Source organism: Culex quinquefasciatus, chromosome 2 (genome assembly GCF_015732765.1).
Source record: "Culex quinquefasciatus strain JHB chromosome 2, VPISU_Cqui_1.0_pri_paternal, whole genome shotgun sequence".
Classification (NCBI taxonomy): domain Eukaryota; kingdom Metazoa; phylum Arthropoda; class Insecta; order Diptera; family Culicidae; genus Culex; species Culex quinquefasciatus.
Genome location: NC_051862.1, coordinates 29741126 through 29757358, shown reverse-complemented (window position 1 = coordinate 29757358; position 16233 = coordinate 29741126). Strand labels below are relative to the sequence as shown.

At 35.6% G+C, this 16233-nt stretch overlaps 1 protein-coding gene across 1 annotated transcript in view; it reads left to right on the top strand.

Moving 5' to 3' along the window:
* Window positions 1-16233, top strand: part of LOC6036104 (protein chiffon) — a 46516-nt gene that overhangs the window by 2633 nt on the left and 27650 nt on the right. Inside the window, exon 2 of the mRNA XM_038251123.1 lies at window positions 6603-6718. Coding sequence (XP_038107051.1) covers window positions 6603-6718 — 116 coding nt within the window. The remainder of the gene's footprint in view (window positions 1-6602; window positions 6719-16233) is intronic.

Sequence of the window (16233 nt, the reverse complement as noted above, 5' to 3'; positions counted from 1 at the left end):
TTTGCAAATTGTGAAATTTATATTCAGCAGTCTTTTAGGCATAAATTTGATGTGCTTTACTAAATCTTATAAATATCAATAGGGAATTGTAGGACCCCAAAACGAATCGAATGGGGCCAATACGGTCAAAATCGGCTCAGTCAGTGACGAGATATTCCAGTGACATTGATTCGGTACACATGTTTACATACCGCCAAACACACAGACATTTGCTCAGCTGATGATTCTGAGTCGATATGTATAAAAATGTATAAATATGTATAAAAATTTTCGTAATTGAAATACTCAACTTTTGGTACCCTAATTTTCAAGTTATCGCAGTTTTAGTGAAAAAAGTAGTTTTTTTTCGTTTTCATCAATTTTCCATTTTTGTGCGTGGCGCGTCGAAAAACCCAGTTTTTGTTTTCAAAATATCGTATCTCAGAGTATCGAAAACATAACTTCACCATTTATTGATATGTTATGTGAAATTTTCCGAGGAATCCGATAAAAATATTTTCAGACAAAGGCTCTTTGGTCCCGAGACCTTCAAAACAGCATTTTTTGTTATCATACGACCTTTTCAATGTTAAGCTAGATTTTTGAAACTTCTTACTATTTTTCCTAAATAGCCAAACTAATCACCTTTTTTTTGCGTCGAAGACAGCTAAAATCGGATGAAATGTCGCGGAAATATGATTTTTTGAAAAAAAAGTGATTTTTGCGAAAAATTGCCATTTTTTGGACCATCCTTACACGGCGTAGGTCTCCCTAATGGCCAAACAAAAAAATACGGGTCTAATTATTTCCAAGGAACCCTCAGAAAAATTTTAAACCCGATCGTTGAACTGTTTTTTCCAATCATGCAGTTTTCGTGGGGAATTGCTGTTAGAAGCTTAGAAAGCTCCTATTGAAATCCAATGAACTCTCTTAAATAAACTTACGAAATCACGACAAAATGGAGTCTTCTTTTAGGCGATTTAAGGAGCACACGGGAAACAAATTGTTTGTAGCCGGATGAATGTCCTATGTCACAAAAGTTTTTGCATAAACATTGGATAGTTATGCAAAAACGGACATGGCAAAAGAAACCGAAAAGCTACAATATCTTACATGTTGAAGGAAACATCGGTAGAAAAGCTACTACAAACGAGTATAAGTCGAGCCAAAACATATATGCGCCAGCATTCTCGCGCCAGTATTCGAAGCTTAACTTGACAACTTGTCGACATGGCGACGAAGCGTCGAAAATCGATGCAGTGTGATTTTTTGGCGATTTTTCCGATTAAAATTCATGCTGAATCGTCATATTTACGAACATGAAAATGACATGGTGTCGATTTCTGGAAAAGTCAGGGAAAACCTGGAATTGTCAGGGAATTTTGTTTGACCTGGAAAAGTCAGGGAAAGTCAGGGAATTTTAAGCTGGGTCAGGGAATTTCGATGATCTTAAAAATATTACTACAAAATTCCATTTCTTTTTGAAAATTCGCCCTTTATGACGTATTTGAATGTCTTCCAGGCCAAAATTTGCAACATTGATAATATTGAATTTTTTATATTGGAACGCAAAACTCCATATAAAAAATGCTCAAGAAAAGGGTCACGAAGAAAAGAAATATGTAGCCTTCTTCCGCGCGTTGCTTGTTTGCAATATGTTTACGTTTAAAAAACAAATAATTTGGATTTGCTTTGGATTTGCGTTCAACTGAAAATTACAAATTATTAGCGCACACAGGGTGGGACAATATGAGGCAGTTGCCCCACCATCCTCAAAGATTTGTTCTAAAATTGGTCGTTTGCTCAGCATATAGGGACCATAGAGAAAATCATACATTTTGTCTGAAAAATTGAATGATTAAAAAATTCAAAAGATAAAAAAATCGAACATTTGAAAATTAAAAAAAATCTTAAATTCTAAAGCTTAAATATTCTCAATTTTGAAAATTGTGATATTTTGGAATTGTTGATTTCTTAATTTTTTAAAATTCTTATTATGTTTTTAAAATTCTTATTATGAAGTTCTAAAAAAAATTAAGGCTGGAAAATTTTCTAAAATTTCACTTTGGTGTTCGTTATCTATATTTTTATTTTTCTCAAAATTAAACTGAACTATGATTTTTTCCAAAGTTATCTAATTTTGTTTAATCTAAAATGTAAGCCAAATAGTGATGGTAAAATGGAATTAAAATTAAAGAATTGAAGAAATAAAACAAAAAATTATGGAATAAACAAGGTTGGCGCGAATACAGCTCCAACATTCAAAATTAAATTATTCAGGAATAAGGAAATAAAATTAGGAAAAATAATAATAATAACCCCACAAACAAATCATTTAAAAAAAAATAAAGATCTGTCCGTTGAATTTAAAAAATATGAAAAAAATCTAAAATATCACTATTCAAAAATAAAAACGATCAAGAGAACACATTTTTTTCATAAATTCTTAAATTCTTCAATTCGTTAATTCGTTAATTCTTTAATTCTTTAATTCTTAAATTCTTAAATTCTTAAATTCTTAAATTCTTAAATTCTTCAATTCTTCAATTCTTTAATTCTTTAATTCTATAATTCTTTAATTCTTTAATTCTTTAATTCTTTAATTCTTTAATTCTTTAATTCTTCAATTCTTTAATTCTTTAATTCTTTAATTCTTTAATTCTTTAATTCTTTAATTCTTTAATTCTTTAATTCTTTAATTCTTTAATTCTTTAATTCTTTAATTCTTTAATTCTTTAATTCTTTAATTCTTTAATTCTTTAATTCTTTAATTCTTTAATTCTTTAATTCTTTAATTCTTTAATTCTTTAATTTTTAATTCTTTAATTCTTTAATTCTTTAATTCTTTAATTCTTTAATTCTTTAATTCTTTAATTCTTTAATTCTTTAATTCTTTAATTCTTTAATTCTTTAATTCTTTAATTCTTTAATTCTTTAATTCACAAATTCCATCTTACCATCTTAGATTACAGAATACCTGATAAAATTTGAAGTATTTTTGGAGTTATTTTTTTCGGTTAGAGAAATTTTGAGAATGTAGAAAATTTGCTTCGATTTTTCTAAGTGACGCTTTGGGAAGATCATCGAGTATGAACTGTAAAAAAAAATAAAATGTCAAGATCGTGGATTTATTACAATTTTAAAATTTTATTTTTTTTTCTTTATTTAGATTTGATTGTAGAAGGTTTTATTTTGTTTTTATTTTTATAAAATGTACTGATCGTGTGAATGATCGTCTGCAGGCTCTGGTCAAGGTAGAAATTTTTTTTTTAATTTTATATCAAAAATATTTTTTTGTTAAATTATTTAAGAAGTTAATTCTTCAAATATCCAAAAATCTGTTTACATTAAATACAAACATTGTTGAAAAGTTCTAGATCTTTTTCAAAACCGTAAACATGTACTTGAAAAATTCACATTTAATAGCTAAATGTTAAATTGCATAGTTTTCTTAGTTTTTCAGTTTTTTCCGTTCTGCAAAAATACATATTTTTTTGTTTTTGTCTCCAAAACCTTAGGTTTTTTTTTATAAAAGTACAATCAAATATGACATCGGCCTAATTCGTTTGAAAATTCGGCAAAAGGCAACAATTCTAAAATTAAACATTACTTTTTATTTCAGTTCAATTTTTCAATTGATTTGTTTTGAAAACTTTTAACTTTAATTTTTTTTTACGAAATGAAGTGAAATTAACTAATCGCCATTTGAAAATTGCAACAGTTTTAATTATAAATTATTTCTTGAGTTTTTTTTTTCAAAAAGATCCTATAAGCTATTGTGTTTCATATGTTTAAAAGACCTATTAAAAAAACTTTAGATTTTTTGGTAAAGGACAACTTTTAAAATGATTGGCTCTCGGTCCTAACCTGGTCACAGCACCTAAAAGGACCTAATAAAAATAAGTTATGAAAAAAAAACTTTTTAAATGACATCACCTCATAAAAAAAACATAGGACATTTTTTGGTTGCTCATTTTGGATGTTTGATAAAAAAAAATGATTGACAAAATAAAAAAAATAGTTTTTAAGTTTTTGCAGAATCAATCGTTAAAAAAAAAAAATTAAAAAGTCATTGAAGTTTTTTAATATCTAAAATTTCCAATATTCAAAAAGGAAAATGCATGAAACCATAAAAACGCTCCAAACAATATGTTAGTAAAAAATAGAAAAAAAATGGTGGTCTGGAGAGGTCAGGGAAAAGTCAGGGAATTTTATTTTGGAATTTGGATCGACACCATGAATGACGTCCAGCCATAAAGTAAAACCTATACCTTTCTTTAGTAAGAAAGGCAACAAGTAAATCGTTCTAAAAATTGTTCGGGATTGCCGATCGATGTCAAATTTGTTTCAGATGGTCACTCATGGTCTGTACTATGAATGCAGGAAGAAATTTCGGATAAAATTAGAAACGAAAAATGTTGGTGAAGGTCGGGGATTTTTTTTCTTATGGTAGGTTAATCAAACGGCTCTAACTCCAGAACCAAATTATGAATCTGGATGAAAATTGGGGAGGTTGTAGAGCTCGAAAAATGCAATTTTTGAGATAAATAAAAGATATGAAAATGAAAAAAATTGACCATATTTTCATTTGAAAACTGTGTATTTTGTGAAAAGTCTGGCCACATCCGAAAACAGATGGATATTTTTAAATTCGGTCTCAAAATGACCCTTGTTCAGCACGCCAGCTTTCAAATGCACTTGGACCAATCAAAATCGCAAATAGGGGAGCCGAGGACTACGCGACACAAAATTTTGCAAAAAAAATTACCACACACGGACATCACTCGAACTCTACGGAATTTATTTTCTCAAAATTCGAGGGGTGGAGATGGACGAGTTCTGTCAAGATGAATCGATAGAGCGTCGAAAATCGATGCAGTGTAAATTTTTAGCGATCCGATTAAAATTCATGCTGTATCGTCTTATTTACGAAGATGAAAATGACGTCCAGCCTTAAAGTAAAACCTATACCTATCTTTAGTAAGAAAGGCAAAAAAGTTGATTACAAGATCGGCAAAACATTTTTTCCCGTGTATCCATTTTTTCTCATTGGTTCTCAACAATACATACAATTTTGCCCAAGACACGAAATAGATGAGAAAATTCACTAAAAAGTTACAGATTTTTTAATATGTACGTACAGTCATCCCACATATTCGGAACACTTTTGTGGTAATTTGTCAATAAGATGCAAATTGCAACTTTTCTGTCGTCCCTGCTATTTTTAGGACCTTTATTTGGACATTCTCTTGCTATTTCACTAGTAAAAATAGTACTTTTTGAACAAAAACTCCCATTTCAAGACTATTTTATCCAGAGCAGCAAAACACTGCCTAAAAATTGCCTGTTCCATGATTGTGGAATGTTATTGTGCCTCCCACAATTGTGGAACACCTGAAATTAATTGATATTTTCACAAAAAAAATATCAGTCCATGTTCAAAACATCACTAAGCATGAGCTTTATTGGTTTTAGAGTGTGAAGTCATTTTTTTGTAAAAATTATGTACTCCTGGCGAGAAAAAGAAAGTTTGTTTACATCGTAAGAAAAAAGTGTTCCGAATTTGTGGATTTCAAGTTGTTTTTCTTTAAAAACTTGATATAAAACGTAAAAATGTACAGCCGGTCTATACATCAATCGAAAGATCGCAAGAAAAACTTTCACATGAACGAAAAAGCAAATCATTATGTTCAATTATCGATTTTCTATGATTTGTTGAACATTGGCAGATCTGTAAACTGTTCCGAATATGAGGGATGACTGTACCATTTTTGTATGGACAGCTGCAAAAATTGTATGGAAAGTATGGGTTCAAAATAGCTTCTTTGGTCATAGGAAAGATCCCAACAAAGTTTGAGCCAATTCAAAAAATATTAAAAAATAAAAACGGTCTAAATTGGCCGATTTCATAGAGAATTTGTCATATACATGACGAAATCCAGTCTCCCTCCAAGCAAAGCAAAAAAAATGTATCAGTAAACAGAGTTTGTAATTTAATGGTAACGATAGCCAGCGTTTAAAAATTTCAATAGTTTTTTTTTTTCTCAGTTGAAAAAATGCGTAGAACTGCAAATCAGTACTTAAACCTCCAGTAATTAGGTTGCAACAGCAGCAATTTAACCCCAAACTTCAAGGCAACGAAAAAATAAAAAAATGCAAAACATTACATCTGCTGCTGCTTGCACTCTGTTGTGGTACTGCTGCTCAGTCGTCATGTTTACCGTATACAGTTGGCTATGGAAACCTTGGCTCAATACATTTCAAAAACAAACATTCACCACACCACCCCAACTAACACAGACAAACAAACACATCACTGTTGAGATGCAAATGAGCTTCACCTTAAAAGCAACGCAACCCACACACAGTGATAGCCGCAAGTAACTCGTGATTTCAATTTGCTGCCGTGTTATCAACAATAAATGAAACTTCAAGTTTCCCTCACCTACACTTCAAAAGCTTTGTGGTTGGTTGCATTGTCTGTGATTGTTGTTTTGAGTAACTGCTCTCTTGTTTTGCAATCAACTTTGTGTAACCTACATGCACGATTCAACTTATCTTCCTACAAATGACTAAATTGGTTTCCCCCTCCTCTTCTCTTTTTTTCTGTTGTTTCGTCACAGGTAAAGTGAAACTTGTGAAAGGCCCGACCCCGCTGGTGCACCACCGCTTCTACCTGGACATTCAGAAGCACCAGCTCGCAAACAAAATCGAGTACACCATCAAGGAGTTGGGTGGAGTAAGTATCATCACGAACGGAACTAACATCAGGCAGCTCGGTTTCTTCCAAGAAAACTGAAATTTCCTTCAACTCGGCACCATTTGGTCATCTTCGTTCCAGTCTGTTTCTTTTCTTGGACGTTTATTTTTTTCAATTCCCTCCTTGCCGGTTGACTTTCATCGTTCAGGACACACAGCCGAGTTCGAGTTCAACTCTGGACGACGAAGGCAGAAAAAAAAGGTTGGGGCTCGAGAGCCTGGAATCGATTTCATGAATATACCAGCAGCAGAAACGAAAATCGAACACACAAAAAAAAACGACCAAGCGGCTGCTCTCACCATGCTGAATAAATGTACATTTTTTGCTCGAACTCAACACTCTGGAATGGAACGATGACGACGACGACGACAGAAGGGACCGACCCCGCCGGACCTCCTCCGGGATTGTGCCCGTGTAGTTCAGAACGAACACGCACACAGGCCAATCTGGAGCAAAAAAGTATAGGGAGAAAAAAAAAAGTTGGTATAAATTTGGTGGGAGTTCAGCAGCGCTGAAATGTTGTGGGAGTTTGAGAGAGAAAGAGAGACAGCGAGAGAGAGAGAAATCGATTTTTGGTGAGCGACCGGCTAGTTGGACGAACGAACTACTAGGGCACCGACACCGGCCAATGACGGTGGTGACAGTGGTAGACTGGGTTGTTTGCACAAGCACATGCCGAGCATGAAATGCGTCAATTGCTATGGGAATCATACCGCCAAGTTGCGCGACTATGTCATTTGGAACATCGCACTTTAGTTAATAGTGGTATTTTTTGTTTTCTAATTGGTTTTTTTTTTAATTGAGGCAAAAGGATCACAAAATTATAAAGATATTATTATAGTTATGACACTGACCAAACATTATCCTACAAAATATGCGAATTGATGAAACAAAAATCTTGGGTTGTTTTTCCTTTTCAATTGGTGATCTAAATTTAACCCTCTACAACCCAAACCCGCCTTAAATGTAATTACAAAAGCCGACTCGGTCCTAACCAGGTCCCAGCACCGAAAAGAACCTAATAAAAATAATTTTATGAAAAAAATCCCAAACCCGCCTTTAGACGGACTTCGATTTAAAAAATCGCCAAAAATCATTTTTTCAACCAATTTTTGATCTTTAAAATTCATTGGAAAGAAGAACTCTTGAAATTTTACAAAATTTATGAGTTGCAAGTTTTACTTGTTTTATGTGACTTTGCCAATGTTTAAAAAAATGTATTTTTTAGGGGTCAACTTTGGCTGTGTTTTTTACTACCATTTCCTATAATTTAAATAAAAGGAAGTATGCAGTATTTTTTCTAGTGTCCCAAACTATGCCTCTACGCATTTATTTACAATTTAAATGTTAATGGTGCCATTTTATAGCGGAAAATGTGAAAAACAAGCAAAAAAGTTAAAAAGTGACTGTAAAAACTTGAAAATAATTAGATTAGAACTAGAATATTTAGAATCACTTTGAATTTATTTATTGAATTTATGACTTACATTTCGCAATTTATTTTTTTTTTATTTTGAAGCCTTTTCAAATGTTAGTCTTGAATATATTTTTTTTCATTACATTTTTAATCGAAAAGAAAAAAGGGACATAATATTTCATGTAAGTTTCATGTTTTTGTTCTAAAAATCAGATCAATAGTTGCTTAGAAATCGGCATTTAAAAATCGATTGCTATTTTAGAGATTACAAAAATGTGAATTTTTCCTGTTCCTTTTTCTTTCTGTGTCTGTATCTAAGCAACCAGAGGACCATTCTTCAAAGTTTCATAGACAAATATGCGGTAGAGAATGACCACGTTTCAGTTAAAGTCACATAATAAACAACAACATTTTAAAGTTCTCAAGTATTTTCTGAACTTTTTAAAAAATATTAGAATTTGAGCAATCATTGTTACTTTTGAAGAAAAAACGAAAAAATTCAGTAAAAACAGCAATATTCCAAAAACTACTTTATGATTCCCATTCCAATTTCACATCTAAAAACTATTTAAAAATTGTAATTTGACCGTTTTGAAATGTTTAGTATTTTTTTTTTAATTTGGCAGCAATGCCTGGCTTGCTGGGCCCTAGCCAGGGTTGCCAGATAAATCTGGGAATGCCAATTTTTTCAAGTGACAGCCAGATTCAATATTTATCATTGTGCCAGATTTATACGGATTTTGTCAAATTTTTAATTTTCTGCCGATTTGGAAAAACTCAAAAATCAAAAAAGTTAGAAAATATTTATTTTACTAAAAAATAAAATACAAGCTTGTAAAGCTCAAAAATAAATCAAAACATTTAAATTCTATCAAATTTTGATCTTATTCACATCCTCCCAATCCTTCCATGTCTAAAATTATAAGATTTTTGTCTGCCAGATTTTTCCAGATTTTTTTCGGTACTTTGCAAGATTTTAAATTTTTACCTAGTAACCTTGGTAATAGCTTTAAAGTTGACCTTTCGATCCTCTCATATAAAAAAATGAACTGAAATTGGTAGTTTTTTTTAGATTGTACCCATTTCTTCAAATTGTCTTCATTTACACCAAATCGGTCAGAAAATTGATTCCCGTGATGCAGATTCTGGAAAATGTATTTGGATACCATTTTTCTATGGACCAGCGAAGGAAGAATCTTGACAAACAAATCATTCACATGGATTTGTATGCGGAACGTCGAAAAAAGAGCTGTCACTTTTCGTAGATGAACAATGTTTGTAAATAAAGCGCAATAAATTAATTTAGGTGGTGCTTAAAATAAGATTTTCAAAATATCTTCAACTGATTGATTTTCTACGAAAAGCTCGGGGACAATTTTCTTCTGCGTGTTTCGCCTCTTCTCACAAATTAAAAAAAAACAAAAAGGCTAAATCTTGGAAAAAATATTTTTGAGGGTAATTTTGTTCGAAAATGATCTACGGCTTCACTTTAATTGAAGTATTGTCAAAACTAATTATTGTTGCATTAATTGTTTTGAAAAAAATAATCTAAATTTAGAAAATTAAAACAAAAACAACAAGTAAATTATGAGATAAAAAAATAAGAAAATCGTATCCTCTGAAATAAAATAAAAATTTATGAAATCTTAAGTGCGAGTTTTTCACCAATGTGTAACAGGTCGTATCGAGGTGCTCCGATTTGGATGAAACTTTCAGCGTTTGTTTGTCTATTCATGAGATGAACTCATGCCAAATATGAGCCCTCTACGACATAGGGAAGTGGGGTAAAACGGGCTTTGAAGTTTGAGGTCCAAAAAACCTAAAAAATCTTAAAATTGCTCGCATTTCCGTAAAACTTCATCAATTCCAACTCTCTTAGTTGCATTCGAAAGGTTTTTTGAAGCACTTCAAAATGTGCCATAGACATCCAGGATTGGTTCGATTTTTTCTCTTAGCTTTTGCAAATTACTATCAAAAATTGTTTTTTTTAAAACCTTAATATCTTTTCGCAACAGCCTCCACCACCCATACTCCTATAGGTCAAAAGATAGGTAATTACATGGACTATAAGCCTACGGTGTTAACTTTTTGGCCAATTGCAGTTTTTCTCATAGTTTTTCGATTTTTCCAGAACAAACATTTTACAACGTTAGTTTTTGCCCTGTAGGCCGCCATAGCGGAATTTTTTGGTCTCAATTTTGTCATATTCGGAATCCTCGGACAATTTCACGTAAGTTAGAAGTATTGGAGTTGTGAATTTGATTGGAAAAATTGGCATTCAGAATGAATTTAAATTATTTTTTTATAATTAGTTTAATTAGGGGTAAAACAGGTTTTCGCCTACTTGATACAGCATTTGACGTATTGATCACAGGGTAAATAAAATCTTTTTTTTTTCAAAAATGTTTTATTTAATTATTTTTTAAATCAAATTTACAACTCCAATACTTCTAACTTACGTGAAATTGTCCGAGGATTCCAAATATGACAAAATTGAGACCAAAAAATTCCGCTATGGCGGCCTACAGGGCAAAAACTAACGTTGTAAAATGTTTGTTCTAGAAAAATCGAAAAAATATGAGAAAAACTGCGATTGGCCAAAAAGTTAACACCGTAGGCTTATAGTCCATGTAATTACCTATCTTTTGACCTATGGGAGTATGGGGGTTGGAGGCTGTTGCAAAAAGATATTAAGGTTTTAAAAAAATCCATTTTTGACAGTAATTTGCAAAAGCTAAGAAAAAAAACCGAACCAATCCTGGATGTCTATGGCACATTTTGAAGTGCTTCAAAAAACCTTTCGAATGCAACTAAGAGAGTTGGAATTGATGAAGTTTTACGGAAATGCGAGCAATTTTAAGATTTTTTAGGTTTTTTGGACCTCAAACTTCAAAGCCCGTTTTACCCCACTTCCCTATGTCGTAGAGGGCTCATATTTGGCATGAGTTCATCTCATGTATAGACAAACAAACGCTGAAAGTTTCATCCAAATCGGATCACCTCGATACGACCTCTAGAACAAACCGAGCAATATTTACAAATACTGCCTCTTAATTTAATAAAGTAAATATTCAAAGCAACCTATGATTCAAGAGTTTCCTATGCAGATAGGACGTTTGAAAATTTAATCTGGAAATGATCTTAGGCAAGAGATTACAAAATTCACAATAATTACATATTTTTAAAACAAAAATAATCGTCTTATAGGAGAAACTAGGGAAAATTCTCGTATGTTTGACAGGTTAAGCACTCGCTCCTAACTCCATCCAATTTGCTGGTTTTTACTATGTAAACAACTAATTTTGCAAAACTTTTGATAGAAACTTGCATGCTCACTTCTTATTGAGCTCGAGTTCAGTTGAAAACTCTTTTAATTTTAATGTCAAAGCTCTGACCTGCCAACATTAGAGGCACGCTGAAATTAGATTTTGTTCCCCTACTTGAAACAAACCCAAGTTGGACGTAAAGTGCGCTAGTTGCAAGGGGAACCATTCCACCAATTTCTGGGAAAGCAGTGAAAAGTGAAAAGTCCTACTCATTTTAACATGCTTGTGGTTGGTGCTAATGAATTACCTTCCGTTTGAAGTCCGTACTAGAGACCCGTCCATTCCACAGAATCAACGACATCAACGTTCTAACTAGACTGGTCTCGCTCGTAACGCGCATGTATTCGTTCACCAACAAGAAACCAAACCAAGCAAACAGCGCCCAACAACAAGAACCACTCATTCTCCCTGAATCTTACTGAATTGAGAGAGAGCGCACTCAAATCCATTGAGAGAGAACGAGAGAAGAGAAGAGTGAAAACATGAAAGGAAATGTTCAGCTCGGCACTGAATCAACCAGCAGAGGCCGAGTCAGTCCTACACGGGCAAAGAATCTTTGTGCCAGCGAGCCAACGCGCGTATCCGAGCTCTGCCGTGAACGAGCTTGCGTTGAGAAACCGAGTGAGAAGTGGTGGAGGAAAAAAAAAGGCAGCCATTGCGCGCTCGGCAAGTCGCCATTTCTGTGAAAAATACGGGCCAATTTTGCGGGGCGTCGTCGGTTGCGGATTTTTTGGGCAAACGGTTTGAAAGGTGCGATTCTTTTTCCGATGGGGACAGTTTTTGTTGTTTGAGGAAGAAGTGTGTTATGGGTTGCTGGGATGTGTTGAAAAAATCACGAGAGAGAGGGCTGGGGTGAGTGAGTGAGTGTGTACGTTGGAAGGCCCCCTCCTTTGTGACGACGTCACTGGTTCCGAGGTGGTGTCTTCCTACTGGGACGAAGTGTTTACACTGTAATGCAAGCTATTCATGAAGGGATCGTTTTGAATTCCTGGGTCACGCACAGCTCAGCGCGGTGACGAATACGGTCAGGGGTTTCATCATCATCGTCGTCGCTGCACAGCGCACAGCAAAGCAGAGTCGGATCGATTCAGCGTTTTTTTTCCTCCTCGCACAGAGTTGGAGCGAAAGCAGAATACGCTCACACCGAGTCTCTGTCCACAGCAGTTCCAACAAACCCAAGCGACGACCGAGCAAGCGAACAAACGACGACGACGATGACGAGGAACAGCCAACCTACCGTCCACAACCAGCCTTGCCTTGCTTCCTTCGAAAACCAACCAACTCTACGGTCTGGTCTGGCCTGTGTGTACATGCTATGTAGCTCAGAAACAGCAGCAGAGGCAGAGGCAGCCCAGCAAAAGCTTGTGATTCTCGTACCCTCCGCCGTTCCGCCTGCCCTCCCTCGCACCCTGACCATATCTCCGACTACGTATTGTTCAGCGACGACGACGACGGAGAGCGACGAGTTTCCACTTTACTTTGAATCGAGAAACGCGTACAGACGGACGATTCCGCACGGGAGTGGTACGGGTCGGGCTTGTTTCCGTGGAAAAACCAGGCTCGAAAACGGTTCCTGGGACGCGTAGTGACCGGTGGAACGTTCAGAACGACTCTAAAACACCACTGGTGACATCTGTCATCGAGTTCGTTGAGGCCGTGTCCAAGTGGCTCTTCTTTTCCGTGTGTGTGAGTGCGTGCATATTCAACTCTAGCAGTTCTAGCTGTGACAGCTCACAGTGCTAAATTAGGGCCAATTTAAGGCCCAGCGAAGCGAGCCACCGTTGCGTAAATCAAATATGGCTGAAAATACGTCCATTTATCGGAAAAAAGCTGCCTGCCTGGCTAGCTAGCTGGTCGTCGTCGTCGTCGTCACCAACAGCAGAGTCGCTCATATCGTGTTTTTTTCATTGCATTGCCTCGTTCGCCTTTACCGTACACACAACATCGCATCGCACAGAGCGCTCTCTCAGCAGTTGGATCGTCGTCGTCGTGGCCAAGATGGTGCAATGGCAGGTGTTTACTGTGTGGAATCGGTCGTCGCATATCCAGTTAGAAATTTCAATGTAGTTAAGTCACAGACATAAACGGGATGGCGTAGATCGCATTCTTCACTTTAGCAAGTCTGTTGAGTTTCACTTTGATGTTGAGTAATGAGCTGACTGCTTGCTTTGTATTCATGGTTACGACTACTTCACTTCGATGTTGAGGAATGAGCTGATTGCTTGCTTTGCATTCTTGGTTTCGACTTCTTCCTTCACTTCACTTCTATGTTGAGTAATGAGCTGATTGCTTGTTTTGCATTCTTGGTTTCGACTTCTTCCTTCACTTCACTTCGATGTTGAGGAATGAGCTGATTGCTTGCTTTGCATTCTTGGTTTCGACTTCTTCCTTCACTTCGATGTTGAGTAATGAGCTGATTGCTTGCTTGCTTTGCATTCTTGGTTTTGACTTCTTCCTTCACTTCACTTTGATGTTGAGTAATGAGCTGATTGCTTGATTTGCACTCATGGTTTCCATGGTTTCGACTTATTCCTTCACTTGCTCCTTGCTCTGCATTCTTGGTTTCGACTTCTTCCTTCACTTCGATGTTGAGTAATGAGCTGATTGCTTGCTTGCTTTGCATTCTTGGTTTTGACTTCTTCCTTCACTTCACTTCGATGTTGATTAATGAGCTGATTGCTTGCTTTACATCCAAGGTTTCGACTACTTTACTTTGATGTTGAGTAATGAGCTGATTGCTTGCTTTGCATTCTTGGTTTCGACTTCTTCCTTCACTTCACTTTGATGTTGAGTAATGAGCTGATTGCTTGCTTTGCATCCATGGTTTCGACTTATTACCTCACTTCACTTCAATGTTGAGTAATGAGCTGATTGCTTGCTTTGCATTCTTGGTTTCAACTTCTTCCTTCACTTCACTTTGATGTTGAGTAATGAGCTGATTGCTTGCATTGCATCCATGGTTCCGACTTCTTCCTTCACATTAACCTTTTCGACTTCCATTGGACCTCCAAAAATCTACGATGTTTGATTCATACAGCACCTGAAAAAGAAAAGAAAAAAAGTTAAAACAAAATACCCAAAAATAAAACGTTCAAAAACTTACCTTAATATTTTAAGTGACCTAAGTACTCGATTCTTACGTCCGTGAGTGGGAAATGCAGCAACTGAAAGAGGAAGAAAAGAGTTATAAAATATCTGAAACTTAATCAAAGATTCCATTTACTGCATAGCAGTACTCGATTTCGACGTCCGTGTTTGGGAAACTTACAACTTAAATGGAAAAGCCGTCAATATGTGCTTAATTATTACGTCTGTGATCGGGAAACACTACCAACGTATCAATCAAGTGAAACAATTGTCCCACTAGTACTAAACTCTTACGTCCGTGTTCGGGAAATGCTATATTTGCACAAAATTTGTGATTTACCCCTGTGAAGCTTTGTTAGCATTGTGATTCGTTACCACCTACCCATCTTGGCACCACCACCGTCGTCGTCTTCATCAAAAGAGTGTACAATGAAAACATGGGTTTCCTCGAAACGAACACGAAAACCAAGGCAACACCAGCTCTCTCACAAATACATTCATAGAAGAGAAAAAAAAATAATCAAGGCACTCAAATGTGGTGTGAAACACGCAGAGCGCGCAGGTTAAGCGCGCCCCGGTGAGAGTGAGTTCCCTGGCTACGAACGAGCGAGAATGAAGGAAGGAGGAAGCAAACGGCGCGCGAAAAGCAAATAAGAAAGGGGCAACATAAACACGAACGCGAAAACAGTGAAACTCAGTGATGTGTGAGTGTGAGCGCAAGTGATCGTAGTGTGCGTGTGCTTTCGAGTTGGGTGTCATGGAGATGTGTGTGTGGAATGAGGGAGGAAAGAAAAAGGAGAAAGAGAAGAGAGTGTGGGGCATGAATGTTAGGTTTACCGGTTCTCGGCGAGTTTTGTGACCTCTCGGCAGAGCCTACTGCGATGGGAAAGGTTTGGTGTTTTTGTTTTGCGCACCACTGGACGGATGATGTGGTGCTGTTCAGGTGTGGAAGGAAGAGTGTGTGCAATGGGACTTTCTCTGGCTCTGATAAGATTTGGAGTGGAAGGAATTTGGCGTGAATGGGATGGAGTTCAACTAGACAGTCGGTCGATGAAGTAGCCAGAGAATGCATCATGGAAAATCCCGTTGAAAGAACAGCTTTCTATCCTCTCCTTAGACCTCTGAACTTGGAATTATGGACTTCAAAATGATACAAGTCCTTATAAAAAAAAATGTTTTATTCAATATAAAATAACTGAAATTTTATACTTGAAACGACCTTTTAAAGTTTAAGTCTAGTTGATGGAAAGTTAGGTCTCTCTCAACTTAAAAAATATTGTCAAGGGGTTATTCACATACCACGTGGATGAATGCAAAAAAGAACACATACATGCAAACTTAGAGTTAACATTCGTGATTTAAGTTTCATATTCAGTTGTGTTTTTATGTCAATTTTACAAAATACATACAAATATTTTAATGCATAACAATTTTGCTATGACAACGATAAAAAAATCGGTTTCATCTTGATTCGAACAAATTTTAATTCAGTATGCTTTCCCCTGATCGATTTAAAATTTCTCTACACACACACCCCCAGGCAGACAGACTATCATCAAGATCTTTCACCTACTAGAGCTGCTTTCATCAGCAGCGCCAGCACATTATGAAATCCGGATCGATAATTCCATCCAGAGTCTGACGCTGTGCGTTTTTCATTCCAC